The 13,243-nt window shown below is 49.0% G+C and overlaps 1 protein-coding gene across 5 annotated transcripts in view; it reads left to right on the top strand.

Annotated features, from left to right (window-relative positions):
• The window catches only part of Brinp2 (BMP/retinoic acid inducible neural specific 2), a 101,227-nt gene that overhangs the window by 55,249 nt on the left and 32,735 nt on the right, over positions 1-13,243 (top strand). For all 5 annotated transcript variants that reach the window (XM_058574488.1, XM_058574489.1, XM_058574490.1 and 2 more), the window contains one exon: positions 2,426-2,766. In XM_058574488.1, the coding sequence (XP_058430471.1) occupies positions 2,501-2,766 (266 nt within the window). In that variant the 5' untranslated portion in view covers positions 2,426-2,500. The remainder of the gene's footprint in view (positions 1-2,425; positions 2,767-13,243) is intronic.

Below are 13,243 nucleotides of genomic sequence, written 5' to 3'. Positions count from 1 at the left end.
TGCATTTCCACTTTCCTGTGTGTACTGCTTTGGCTTCCTGTGTCAAATAGCCGTAGCCTCCCAAATGAGCCCTCCTCCCCACTGTCCATCAATATGCCTTTAAAAGACAGAGCAATGTGTTATACGAGGAATTAATCACTAATAATAGAGTTTCAGGTAACATAACGAGCCCTTGCTTTTATATTGTCCAAACTTAGCAGAGTGCCTGGCACTTAAGAATTCTTAATTTATGGGTCTTCATTAGATGAATATGTGAATGATTAAATGAGAAATACTTTGGGCATCCTCATCAGATTTCATCCATATAAAAGATGCCTACTCCCTCCATATGCAAGGATGATTCCTCCTTTTAGTTTTGAATCACTTTTTCTTTTTCCTGGTAATGCATGCTTATTAAAAAAAAAACACTTGGGGATTTTCCTTCTATGATTTTATTTTTATATTTAATTTTTAATCCAAGTGGAACTAAGTTCCCAATATATGGATAAAATATTCCATCCCTACCCAATTAGTCTCTGGTACATTTTTTCTCCCTCGTATACTAAATTCTTTATATATAAAGCTTCTCTCTGAGCTGTGCTATTTCATTGGCCTGCTTGTCCAATTTGTGAGCCTATTTCAATTATTAGAATTTTTATCCTGTTTTAAGATCCGTCATCATTCTTATTTTTCAGCCCCTTCTCAGCCAGTTCATTAAGCGGGGGTCTCTCTTGCTGCCTGCTCTGGCTCCGTAAGCAGTACAGTACTTTTTGGCAAGGTCTGAACAGGGAGCCCCATCCAGGTTTATATCCTACCACTGTTTTCCATAGATCCCCCCCTTTGAGTCCCAGTGAAATGTGAACTTACAATAATAATAACAAAACCTACATAAAAAATCTTACAGTGAGAACGAAAGTGACTTCTAAGAACAACCCACCATTCAGTAGGTGCTTACCTCCTCCCAGCTGGAGGGGAGGGTACTTTCTGAATGTCCAGCCCTCATGCTCCTGTCCCTCCATCCTTATGAGCAGGGACTCTTGAAAGTGTCCTGTACAAATGCTCAGATTCAGGCCAACCTTGTGCTGGGAGTTCCAAGATTCAGACCTGGATCCAGTGTCTGTGCAGTTCCTTCAAGATTCCCTTTGATCCTGGGAACCCTGGGGAACTTGGAAAGGGGCATGGATCAGGTGGTCAAGTCCACTTTGCCTGCCCTGTCTGGAAGTGCCAGGAAATTTACACCCCTTGCCTTATCCCCAGGGAGCCTGCCCCTGGGCTTTGGCAGCCAGAGAGGGTCCTCCAGCCATGAATGACAGGTACTGGGGGCTGGAAGTCATTCTGGCACACACTGAAGTGATGCTGGCGAGAAGACATGGACAGCACTGTGACAGCATGCGCTAGAAATTAAAGATTGAAGGGTGATTACAATTCCAGGCAGCTCCACAGTACCGAATGATGCCTGCACCTGCCTTGAGGTTGATAAAGGTGACTAGTTGTCCTTAGACAATATACAACCCTGGAAATCAGGCCTGTGGTGAGTGACGATGCAGCCAAGAACTACCAAGCCCAGAATCTTCCTCTTTCCTGGTATCTTCCTCCAACTCAAAGAAGCCAGGGCATGCCCTCATTCATTGCTTCATGGAGGGAGTCTGGGGCTGCTCTGTGCTCTTGGGGGCTAGTCAGAAGGAGACAAGAGTGAGATGTGGCTCTGGCCTTTGTAACTCTCAGCTGCATGTGAGAGAGGGAGTCCCAGGGATACCCTGGCAGGTGTGGACCTGGTCCAAAGATGGCAGTATGGCAGTCTTTTATCCCATTCAAACTCCATCCCTGCTTAGCCTTCAACAAAAGAACAGATGGAAGTCCCACCCTGGAAGAGAGCTTAGATATTCTGTAGCCAACCTCTTTATTTTCTAGAGGCTACATGAACCCCAGACAGGAGAGTGATTGGCCCAAGGTCACCCAGCTTCATAGCAACAATCAGACTTGACTACCTTTCTGCCCTCCCAGTCTCCATTGGAAAAACAGGTTGCTACTTGCAGTCTGTGAGGCGGCTATGGGAACCTGTTGAATGCTTTTGAGAAAGACAGAAAGAGATGGTGTTGGGGTGAGTCAAAGGAGGAAGCATGGAAGCAATATGACATCAAGGTTACAAGCCAGACCCCAAGTTAGAGTTCTGGTTTTATCACTTTGTGCGTGAGTGGACTTGAGCAACTGCCTTGGACACTCTAAGCCTCGTTTTCTCATGTCTAAAATAAAGACAATAGTGTTTTCTCAGGGATTTTTTGAAGAATTAAGTAAGATGATGTACCTGGAGTGCTTAGCTCCAGGCCGGGCACCCGGGTGTCACTAGGGTAAAAGATTTCCATATGGGCCCTAAAACAACTGTGTTGAACGCAGGCCCCCAGGGTAGCACCAGGTGCCCACCTGACATGTCCCTTTGCCTTTCTAGTTCCAGAGCCCTGGAAGAGCGGCAGAGTGGGAGAGCGTGGCAAGAGAATGAAGAAACCAACCGCCCCGGAGAAGCATGAGGTGGCAGTGGGGCACTCGGTTTAGAGGGCTTTGGCCGGCGGCCCCATGGGCAGCGCTGCTGGCACTGGGCCTGCCCGGCTGGGTGCTGGCCGTCTCGGCCACGGTGGCCGCCGTGGTCCCAGAGCAGCATGCTGCCTCAGCTGGCCAGCCGCCCCTGGACTGGCTGCTCACAGACCGGGGCCCCTTCCACCGCGCCCAAGAGTATGCCGACTTCATGGAGCGCTACCGGCAGGGATTCACCACCAGGTACAGGATCTACAGGTGAGTGGGGACCTCCGGGACCAAGATGGGGCCTCCCTCCCTCGGAACACAACCAGGCAGGTTGCCCAGTGTGCTGGCCCGACGGTGACAGCAGCCAGAATGCCCTCCAACTGAACTAGAGATGACAGCTGGAGGACACCAGGAAGGAAAAGAAGCCACCATGTTGGTTTTTAAAACAGAAAGACGAAAACACATACAAGCTGGAGAGCCTGCCGATGCCTCCTGGGGAACTTAGCAAAAGGGTTTCTATTTATAGGTTGTGCTGCTTATAAATTGAGGACAAATCAGGCGGCATGGAGTCAGCATGTGGCCCGAGCTGCCATAGGAGGTCAGAGTCAAATGCTGGGGCCCGGGTTTTAACTAATGGGTTAGATACTTTTATGAGTCGTAATTACTTAGACATGCAAATGAAGGAAGGGACACTCAGGCTCTGGCCTTGGGGGTCTGCAGAGCTCTGTGGGGTCAGGGGCAGACCTGCCCCACCCTCGTCAGCCCCGAGGGCCCAGCAGCCTGTGCTTGGAGATGGGTTGGACCTTCCTGGCTGCTTAGTCCCGTCTCCAGGAGCCTCGAAGCTGAAAGTCAACACTGAGTCCTGCTGGGCCATCTGGTGTGGGATAAGCCAGGTATCTACTCCGGGCTGCTGGGCCAGGGCCTCCGAAGTAGAAGGCTCCTCCAAGTTCTCCCCCTGGGTAGCCCTGCAGGGCCCAGGGCCCCCACAGGTGAATCCCTGATTGCAAACTCCCCCGTGACCCCTCTGCCCACCTGCCCCTCGGCCCACCTGCCCCTGGGCCATGCTCCTTTCCCTCCTCACCTTGTCTGCAGAAGAGAGATCTTCACATAACCCTGGGAGCTTCACTGAACTTTCTTTGTTCAAAGATATTTATTTTTTTAATTACAAATTAGTTGCTCATGCAAAAAAAAGGGGGGGGGGAGTGGAGAAAACATGAAAAAGCACAAAGAGACAAGAACACAAAACCACCCATTCTTTTAGCATCTGGAGTTGGCTATTGTTAACATTTGAGCATGTGCATTTTCAATCCTGTGAGCAGACTAGTGTTTGGGATCTCTGTGAACTTTGTGTGGCTTATGTAAATCACCCCACTGGATCCTTCCAACAACGCTTTGTTAGAAGAACAATTACTTTCCCTTTTCTAAACATGAGGAAATTTAGGCCCAGAAAAGTTGTGCCACTTGCTGAAGAGCACACAGCAAGTCAATGGTGGAACAGGATCAGCCCCCAACTAGTCAGACTTCAGAGTTTGAGTTCTTAAAGTAGAGACAGTTTTCTGTTTCTGGGAGTTATTTTAACATCTGCAGTAACCAGGCAACCTATTTAGGTTAGGACAGGGCCTCAGAAATAAGTTCTAGGAGTATTCAGCACTAAAGATCCCCAAAGTGTAAGAGAGCAGCTGTTTATGCAGGGCACTGGCCTGTTTCATAATTTCCGCACTTGACGGCAGACAAAGAGGCAGACACAGATATTTGAGGGTTTGGTATCTCGTGGGTCCAGAGGTATATGGAAATGAAGTCGTGAGCTCAGGCGTGGCCTGCCCGCCTCTCCTTCACACTGTGCTGGCTCCAGTCTGGTCCAGGAAGGGACTGTGGCTCACACTTCCTGCTTCAGTGGCTCTGGTCCTTGTCATCCTCCAAAACCTGCAGCACAAATGCACATCTAACCAACGACAGGAGAGGCCAGCTCAGCCTGGGACTGTTCACACCTGCTCAGGTGGAAGCAGATGAGAAGAGCTACGGAGCCAGCGAGAACCCCACCTCCAGTAAATGTCTAAGAATCTAGACGTGTGCCCCCACAGTCTGCTAATAAGGCAAATTCAGAGTGATCCTTCCCTTATCAAAGAATTTATTTTTCCATCCCACTGGGCAGGGGGCTGGGATCAGAAAATCTACTCTAGGATGTGCTAAGCAGAAAATTCTTCCTGTCTAGTAAAATAAAATTCAATGCACCTTAGAATATTTGGTGGATCCCAAATCTCACAAAAACATTGTTGTCACAAAAATAATTTTTTAAAGTGTATTGGAAGTGAAGTCAGGCTGAGGATCTTAACACCCCTGCCCGCTCCAGAGGGCTTCAGGAACTCAGGGAAGGAACCATCAGCCTCCTCCTCCCCTCAGTAGGTTTTTTTTGTCACTAAGCCCCAGTCCCATGTCTGGGCAGCCTGACAGCCAGTTAACGGCTGGGCGTCCGCTGGGAGCAGGCCTGTGGGGAGCGTCCGCAATCACTTCTGCACCATCAACCATTCTATCAGTTGGTAATGGTTTTCTGATCATTTAATGTGACAAGCTCTTACGCTGTGCCATTCTGTTTCTCTGGGGTCAGTTATTGCACATGAACCTGTACTTGGGGAAACAGTAACCAGTCATTCTGACAGGAATGCAGGATTCTGATTTGTGACCCTAGTGGAGTGAGAGAGGATGGTCACACACCACTGCTCCAGGAGCATTCTGGGAGTTTTGCCTTTGGTTGTTAAGCAAAACGGCAGTCCCATAAGCACACCTAGCACTGTCTGTGTTATTCCACTGGGAATTCTCTTACTCCTTCCCCTTGGTTTTTAGGGCCAATTGCCTCTGGCAAAGTCAGGACCTTGCTTACACTAACTCAAAAAGGACACAGAAAACTGGCAAAATATATATGGAGTCATCCCCTAACTCTTCTCCTACTATCCGAAAGGGCAGAGGGAATCAAGAAGCTTACAGAGAACACCAATAATGCTTTTTGAAGAGATAACGGGTCTCAGGCTGAATTAGTATTTCATTTCATTCTTTAAGGGAGCTTTTGGCACCTGGCAATCAGATGATATCCCCATGTGCCTTCTGTATGACAATGGGGCTGGACTCGGGTAGAAAAGAGTGAGACCTCCCTGTGGGGCTGGAATCCTTGGTGCGGAATCACTTGAAACTCACACACAGGAGAGAGCCCTTCACCCACTGTACGGCAAGGTTCTCATATTGAACCCCCAGTTCCACCTTCTCAGCTGGAAATCTGGGTGAGCTCTGGCTTTGAGGAGGTGACTAGTCATTCTGGACTTTCTCCAGCCTCTCTGACCATGGCCCCTAGAGAGCGTCACGCTCTCCTGAACATGTCTGTATTCCAGTCGGCGAAGGAGCTTCAGGGTGAAGAATCTAGAGCCAAGGGACTCAGGTTCTATCTGGAGCACAATTACCTAATTTCCTTGTTTCCCATTTTCCTTACTCATAAAGTGAGGATAATAATAGTGCCCATCTAATGGATGGATGGGGTAATTAAATGAGCTAATTGATGTGAGGCGCTTAAAACGGTGCTTAGTAAATATTACTTATTATTAGATTGTCCTCAATAAATACTAGACTATGCAAGCATGGGAATGCAGTGGGAACCAGGGGTGCTGTCTTTACTGCACTGTCTACTGACCATCTATATTAGGAGAACTGTTCTCTTGTTTGCCTTTTTAAAGCACATTAACCCTTACCCCTCAATCTGGCTCTTCACTGGGAGAGGAATTCAACTGCAAAACGATTGACTCCTCTCTGGGGCGTGCTCTTACTGGCTGCAAGGCCTGGTGGAGGAAGCAAGATGGTTTCCTGCACATATTAGAGCTGCCATGAGTCACACTCCTGCTCCTAACGTCAGGATTGCTTAGAGACTGGTCTCTGTTGGCTCCCTGGTTGGTCCCGGGGATGAAGTGCACAAGCTCAAAGTGGTGCTCTTAAGAGGAGACAATCGGATCTCCCAAAGAACAGGACGGGCTTGGGCATCTCACCCAGCAGCTCTATGACTCCATTGATCTTCATCAGCCTCTCACATGTCCTCTGGCCCCATCAGACCAAGAGCTGAGCAATCAGCCCACTGCTCAGACACCATCTCCTAATTGGTTAGGGTAAGAGCTCTCAGTAGAGATCCTGTCTCCAGTTCCATTTGTGACCCCAACTGCTCCCTCCCTAGCCCCCACTACAGTAAATGCTTGAGGAACCAGTCCCTCACAGCAGGGCTACAAGGCAGATAGGGGCTATTAGGGTCTAAGGCAGTGAGACAGAGTTGTTCAAGGTCAGAGACTAGCCAGTCACAGCCAGAAATAGCACTCAGGGCTCCTGACTCGGAGTCTCCTGCTCGTTACTCGGGGCCACGCCACTTCCTTTTGACTGGTAAGTGCATCTTCATCATCACACGCAGCCTAATCAGGCACCTAAATTGAGCTGATGCAAATGTAAATATGGTTTCTCGAAACACTCTAGCAGTAATGTTCCATTCTCTCTTTGCTACAAATCAAAGTAATGAGCAGTCTGGCTTTTTTTTTTTATTTCTTTTTGTATTAAGGTTTTAATAGAGAGATAATCATGGGATTGGAAAAAATCCAAGCCACTATGATGAAACACTTAAAACTCGGAAAGAATAAATTAAAATCGAGAAAGTTAGAAATCATACAGAACAATGCATGGAATATGGCGGCTGGGAGGAAAGCAAGGCTGGGTGTGAATACTGACCTCTCCTCATGACCTCCAGTTCTACCTACCTTTTTGTTTTGGAAAGGGAGGGTCTGGGGATACGTTAGAAGTCTTCTGGGAACAAATCAGAAAAAGAAATTAAATAGATATCTCCATTGACAAAAGGGGACATTGTATTCTGGGAAAAGTTTGCCAATTTTAAGAACCCAGCAGAGCGAAGCTGAAGGCCAAGGGGGTTCGGGGTAAGTGGGGGTACAATCTGAGGGTGGGGTGAATGGCCGCAGTTATCAGGGCAACAAAACTCTCTAGCAGGCTCCAGAGCAATGATCCTCAAGAAAGACAATCCGTTTGGAATTTGACAGGATGAAAAATAAGATGTAGTGATACCTTAGGTGTGAGGGAAGTGAGAAATAGAAAGAACCGGATATCAGATCCGTACTGTTCACTGGGTGGTCTCTGGACCTGCAGCAGCAGCAGGGCCTGAGAGCTTGTTAAATGGGCAGAACCCCAAGCCTCGCCCCAGACCTACAGAGTCAGAATCTGCATTTGAACAGGGTTTCCTGAGGCCCAGTGCGGCATTGAAGTTTGAGGGGTTCTGGAGACCTGGGAGACCTGCTGAGATGGGGAGGGAGCAGGAAAGGCCAGGGTGGAGAAGGAGAGAAGGTGCCCGGAAGGCAGCACCCCCATCATGCACTGAGGCAGGAGACGATGTACAGGGGATGTTACAAATGAAAGAGGAGAGAAGTCAGGGGAGGTTAAATTTAGGAGTTATTAGTACCAAGACGCATGAACTCATCAGAGTACTTAGAGCAGCTGGGGGAAAAGTTTAAAAGCAGAAAAAGCTGCAGGGCCTCGGAGCAGCCCGTGGGTGCCTCCTGGGGAGATGGGGAGGTGAGGAAGCGGAAGCAGCTGTGGAAGCAATCACGGGAGGAGCTCCAGAGCCGGCTTATCATCCGGACCACGTCTCACCCACTAACAGATACTGATTTGGATAAACAGCGATCCCTGGGAGAGGCACCATCTCCAATTAAGAGATCACAATCCACGTAAATAAAAGGCAACCAAAGACAACCTCAGTCTGCTTAGGTAAATCCCAGTGATTTCTTAGACGTTCACCACAGCTACTGAGCAAGAGAGAGGCGTGTTATCCTGTGACTGCAGAGCTCCTCCCGGGAAGCCAGGGTTGTCAGGTGGATGGGTTGGAGGAGGAAGGAGAGATGACCAGGATCCAAGAAAACCGGTTGATCAGTTGATCTCTGAAATTCTCACTGGATTTCCATTTTAGCTGCGAGGGAGTTTTTCAGGACAGGAAAGAAATGGTTCATCAACTGATATTGTGCTTCAAATGAGAACAAAATGCTGGGCATGCAGCTCAGTGGTAGTGCTTGCCTAGCATGCACAAAGCCCTGGGTTCAATTCCCAGCTGGAGAGAGAGAGAGAGAGAGAGAGAGAGAGAGAGAGAGAGAGAGAGAGAGAGAGAGAGAGAGAGAGAGAGCCAAATTCAAGTCAATGTTGCAAGGATAGGCTTGCAGGTCTGGTCACTGACACTCTTTCCCAGTCCACAGGTGTGAGTAGGTAGGAGAGGGACAGAACAGAGTGGTTAGAAGTTGCTTTAATCCAGAGTCCAGTGCTGGTGCCGTCCCACTGACATACAAATACTACTCTAGATCGTAGACCTGGCTAAGGTGATTTAGCCAACTTCACCAAGAAATTTCATTGCAGAAGTGTCTGAAAGATGAGAACCAGAATATCCTGGTCTGGTTATGGAGACACGTCATTCCTGGCATAGAAACATACCAGCACAACAGACTACACGAAATCCCTGTCACAGAGACGCACAAAGAACTAAGTGGAAAAGTGATCTGCTCTCTTAAAGCCAGGAGAAAGGGCACCTAGACAAACAGCTACAGTTCAAGAGTGCAATTAGAGGAGGAGTCGTTCCTTCAACAAGTGGCTTCATGGCCAGCTCTGCTTATGATTTCACTAGATTCCGAGAGGAGACTAGGAGCTGGGTGGATAGAGTTCTTGTCCCAATGAAACTTCCAGAGAAGTCCACCTGAAGAAAGTGCTAGACTACTGTACTGAAAACTAAAGGGTCATGTACAGGAGAAACCTGACCGGTGGCTGGCGGCTCTCTAAGGGGCACGGCAGACACAGCCGCAGTATATCAGGGGTACAGAAGTGGTTAGGTGTGTTAGACTCATGTATGAATATGCCGCAGTGAGAACCACTGTTCTGCATAATTCCCATGCTCTGATTTTTAAAAAGGTGTGGTCTAGGAACAGAGCAGTCAGCCCCATGCTAGTAGTATGAAGGCCAAAAAGTCCCTCCTTTTCCTATCCTTATCCTATTTCTCCAAAATGCCCAAAATGTCTCTGACACTGAGTTTTTTCGAGGGTACAATTTCCAAAACTCTCACACAGAAGGGCAGACCATTTTCCCTCATTAGGGGTAAATAATATGAAGTAAAGTAGTTATGTGTCTAGGGCAGGTAGGACAAAGGTCATTTTCCATTTCTACTTTGGAAAAATGGAGTGTAAATACTCACCCAGTGAGAAAATGGCAGGTGAGTGCTTTAAGATCCTATAAGGCCACGGTTCCAATGAAAACCTAGCATCATTTATGCTTAAAAAATTGAATCAAGAATAACTTTGCAAACCATGAATTGCTCATGAGGTCCTCTCACAAGTATTTGTGGTACACCTCCTTTGGGCAAAGCATTTTTCTGGGCTCTATAGCAGGATACAAAAGATGAAAACAACAGGCTTCGACTGTTTCCTGGGGGGATGAACATCCATTTTGAGTGCTAACAGGCAAACCTGAAAACACAGTGGAATATAGCACCTAGAGCACCAAGGAGAAGACGTTTAATACCTTCTCAGTGACCAATGGACAGATGTGGACCCTAGGTGCTAGGTCAGAATGAACCTCAGCATGGCGGTCTCAAGTTCCCCCAGACAGGATGACGGTTGCCCCCAGTATTTTCCATCTTTTCGGGCTGCACCCAGATTAGCCAGCCTAGTCTGAGATAAGATTGCAGAAATGGTCTCTGAGGAGAAAATTAAACATGTAAAAGTAAAAATGTCCTAGAAGTGAAGGGAGCTCAGGATGGCTCGGGGGAGAGGGGAAGATGGGCTTTGTTTTCAGAGGAGATTTCATGGAGAGATCTTGAGTCAGTCAAGCAGAGAAAAAGAGGATTAATTTTTGATTTGAGAAATAATTAATTTTATTCATGAATGAGTTGCTACTTAGAGACCCACACTTGTAGGAAGGAGCGAGGAAGGCCACATTTGGAACCTGCCACGGCACACGCAGGCGGATGGGGACACTGGCTAGTCATGTGCTCTTTTTTTGTTGTTGTTTTGTTTTCTCTTCAAGAGAAGAGCTTTTTCTGGGTCAGAGATTCTCACTTTTTTTTTTCTTTATTCAGCTTCTGCCACATTTCTCCCACCTCAGAGCTTCCCACATCTCCCACAAGAAAATTATTTCAGTACATGGAGCTTGGAACAGTAAGTGGCACGTGGCTTGGACTTTTTTCATTCAGCACGTTATCTAGGGTGCAGCTAGGTGTGCTGCTGGCCGCTCCACAGTGCTGGGGGCACCGCTGGGCCCCCAGGGGAGCCCCAGGAGGGGAGGACGCTCTCTGATGTGGGCTGAGGTCTGTGACGTGGTGAGGGGGCACGTGAGAGGAACCTCCCTTCTCCTCCTCCAGGATCAGAAGCAGGCGATGTGCACCGGCTGCTGACGGCCACCTGGCCTGCAGAGGAAGGTGTGGACCTCAGTGTGAGATGGGGATCCCAGTCCCCCAATCCCACAATCCCACCCCCGCCTCAGACTAAAGACAACGGGACCTCGCCCGTCCACCCGACTGGCCCCACCCTAAGTGAAGCCCCTCGAGGAGACTTCCCTGGACTGTGTGGGCAGGAGGCTCCGGGGACGCGCAGTCAAGGGGGCAAACAGCAAGAGGGAGGAGACAACCAGAGGGTGTCCACTGAAGGGCGTGTGTGTCCCAAAGACCAGGGCCCTGTGAGCGAGGGTCTCAGGCAGCCTCCCGCAGACCAATAGAGCCGGCTCTCCCCAGGCTCCCTGATCTTCCCCTGCGCAGGGAAGAAGAAGGGGCAAAGAAAATAGATGGTTCTGAAAGGACGGAACCGAGTAGGCCAAATTTCTATTTAACTTAGGGAGGAAGCAAAGACTTGTCTCTAAGCTAATATTAATACATTAATGAATAATAATAGCCAATGAATACTGAACGGTCGTCATATGCCTAACTTTTTACCAAGTGCTTTATAGATATTACTTTAAATTACTCTAATAGGAACCCTACAAGGGTGTGCTCTTCGTAACCCATAGTGTAGACGAGGACACTGGGTTTTAGAGGGTGTCACACATCTGGGAGGAGGCACGGCCAGTGCTTAACCCATAACATAGAGGACAAATAAGTCACTGAGCCTAGGGCGCTAAGTGCCCTGAGAGAAGTGGTCCCCTGTTGTACCCAGCTTCCTGCTGGCACCCCGACAGATCTTTGGGATGCAGAAGACAGCTCCTGGGGGCTGGAAGGGGGCTCACCCCACTTAGAGACCTGGTAGTGTTTTGTTTTGTTTTTCCCACCAGAAATCCCATCTGCACTTGGGCTCTGGGGAGCCCTGAGTGGGCGGGAGCCCCAGATGGATCTTCCTGAAACACTGTACTCATGGCAAATTCCGCATGTGTTAGCTCTGCACCCAAGGTGTGTTTCTCCGAGGATGCAGTGTAAATCGAATTTCTGTAGATCGAGTCCTCCACCGGAGGGACACTTAATGCCATTTCCAAGATGCAATATCTTATTTCTTGCCTGGCAGTGGTTTAAAAAATTCAGCGTTAAGTGAATCCCTGGCCCCTGACTTTAGGCTCAAGTAGGTTCTGATTTAAAAACATTCGTGTGCACTAGGAAATGTCTTCTATCTCAAGGAATATTTTTTATAAAGCCAGAGAAACCCGAAGTGCTGCAAACAACTATTTATTGGATGACTTTACAAATCTGGATTTTTTTTTTTTTTTTACAGTGACAATATTGTTATAGTCTCTGGGACAGTCCCACTTGCTATCACATCCATGGCATAACATGTAATCAGATGAGGGAGTGAAAAGACCAAGAGGCTGGGACTCCTGAATCACTTGGAGGATCTGTGGGCCTAGATGTGGGCAGATTAGGGCTGTTCTAATCAGGGCACCTTTAGGGGAGATGCAGGAATCTGGTTGGGCTTCTCAGCCATGTCTTCCCTCTGTCTGGTTTAATGCTCCACGATTCTGTCACTCTGCCAGGCTCTCCCACTGCTCCAGCAATGTCCTCTTTCCCCCACTTTCCACAAAGAGCAGACAAGCTGTGGCCACCAGAACGAGTCCCAGGGAGCCAGAACCCTCACTGGCCGGGCAGGAGGCTCTGTTGGGGGAGGAGGGGGCAGCCCCAGCCAGGCTGCGCTGAATCCTTGGTCACAAGCCCCAGGACCTGGGAGAATTCTCATTTTCCCTGTGTGCCAGGAAAGCCTGGGCCCCACCTGGGGACATGCCAGTGACGGAGGAGGGACAGGAAGGAAGGCTCTTTGGGGAGTGCCTTCTCCCAGCTCCACAGAGGCACGTCAACGCCACCCGCTCGCTCCCTTGACGACGACATGGGCCACAGGTTGGTTTACTAGTAACAGCAGTAAGCGTGCGCCAGGAAGCCAGCCCAGAAAGAGGGTGGGGAGAGGGGGGCGCCGGGGAGTCCTGCAGCTGGCCTGGGCGTGGACTTGGTCTCATCCCAGAAGGAATGTGACTGGAGGTGGTCCCTCGGCAACCACTGCACAGAGCAATGTGCCTCTGGGGCACGCGTGTCACAGCCAGGCCAGGAGATGAAATCCAGGCCTCTCTTAAGAGGCAAGGACAGCGTCCGGGTGCTCAAGGAAGTCCAACGACAGGGGACAGCAGATCAGAACCAAGGGACACCTGGATCTGCGAATCAGAGGGAAGCTTCCGAGTCACCGTGTCCCACCCAAACCTGACAACCCCTGTCCCAACCCCA

This window comes from Marmota monax, unplaced genomic scaffold (assembly GCF_021218885.2).
Source record: "Marmota monax isolate L192 unplaced genomic scaffold, Marmota_monax_Labrador192_F-V1.1 WCK01_AAM20220418_F8-fsc00055, whole genome shotgun sequence".
Taxonomy (NCBI): Eukaryota; Metazoa; Chordata; class Mammalia; order Rodentia; family Sciuridae; genus Marmota; species Marmota monax.
The sequence above is the reverse complement of the archived record's forward strand: the minus strand, read 5'-3'. Positions and strand labels throughout refer to the sequence as shown.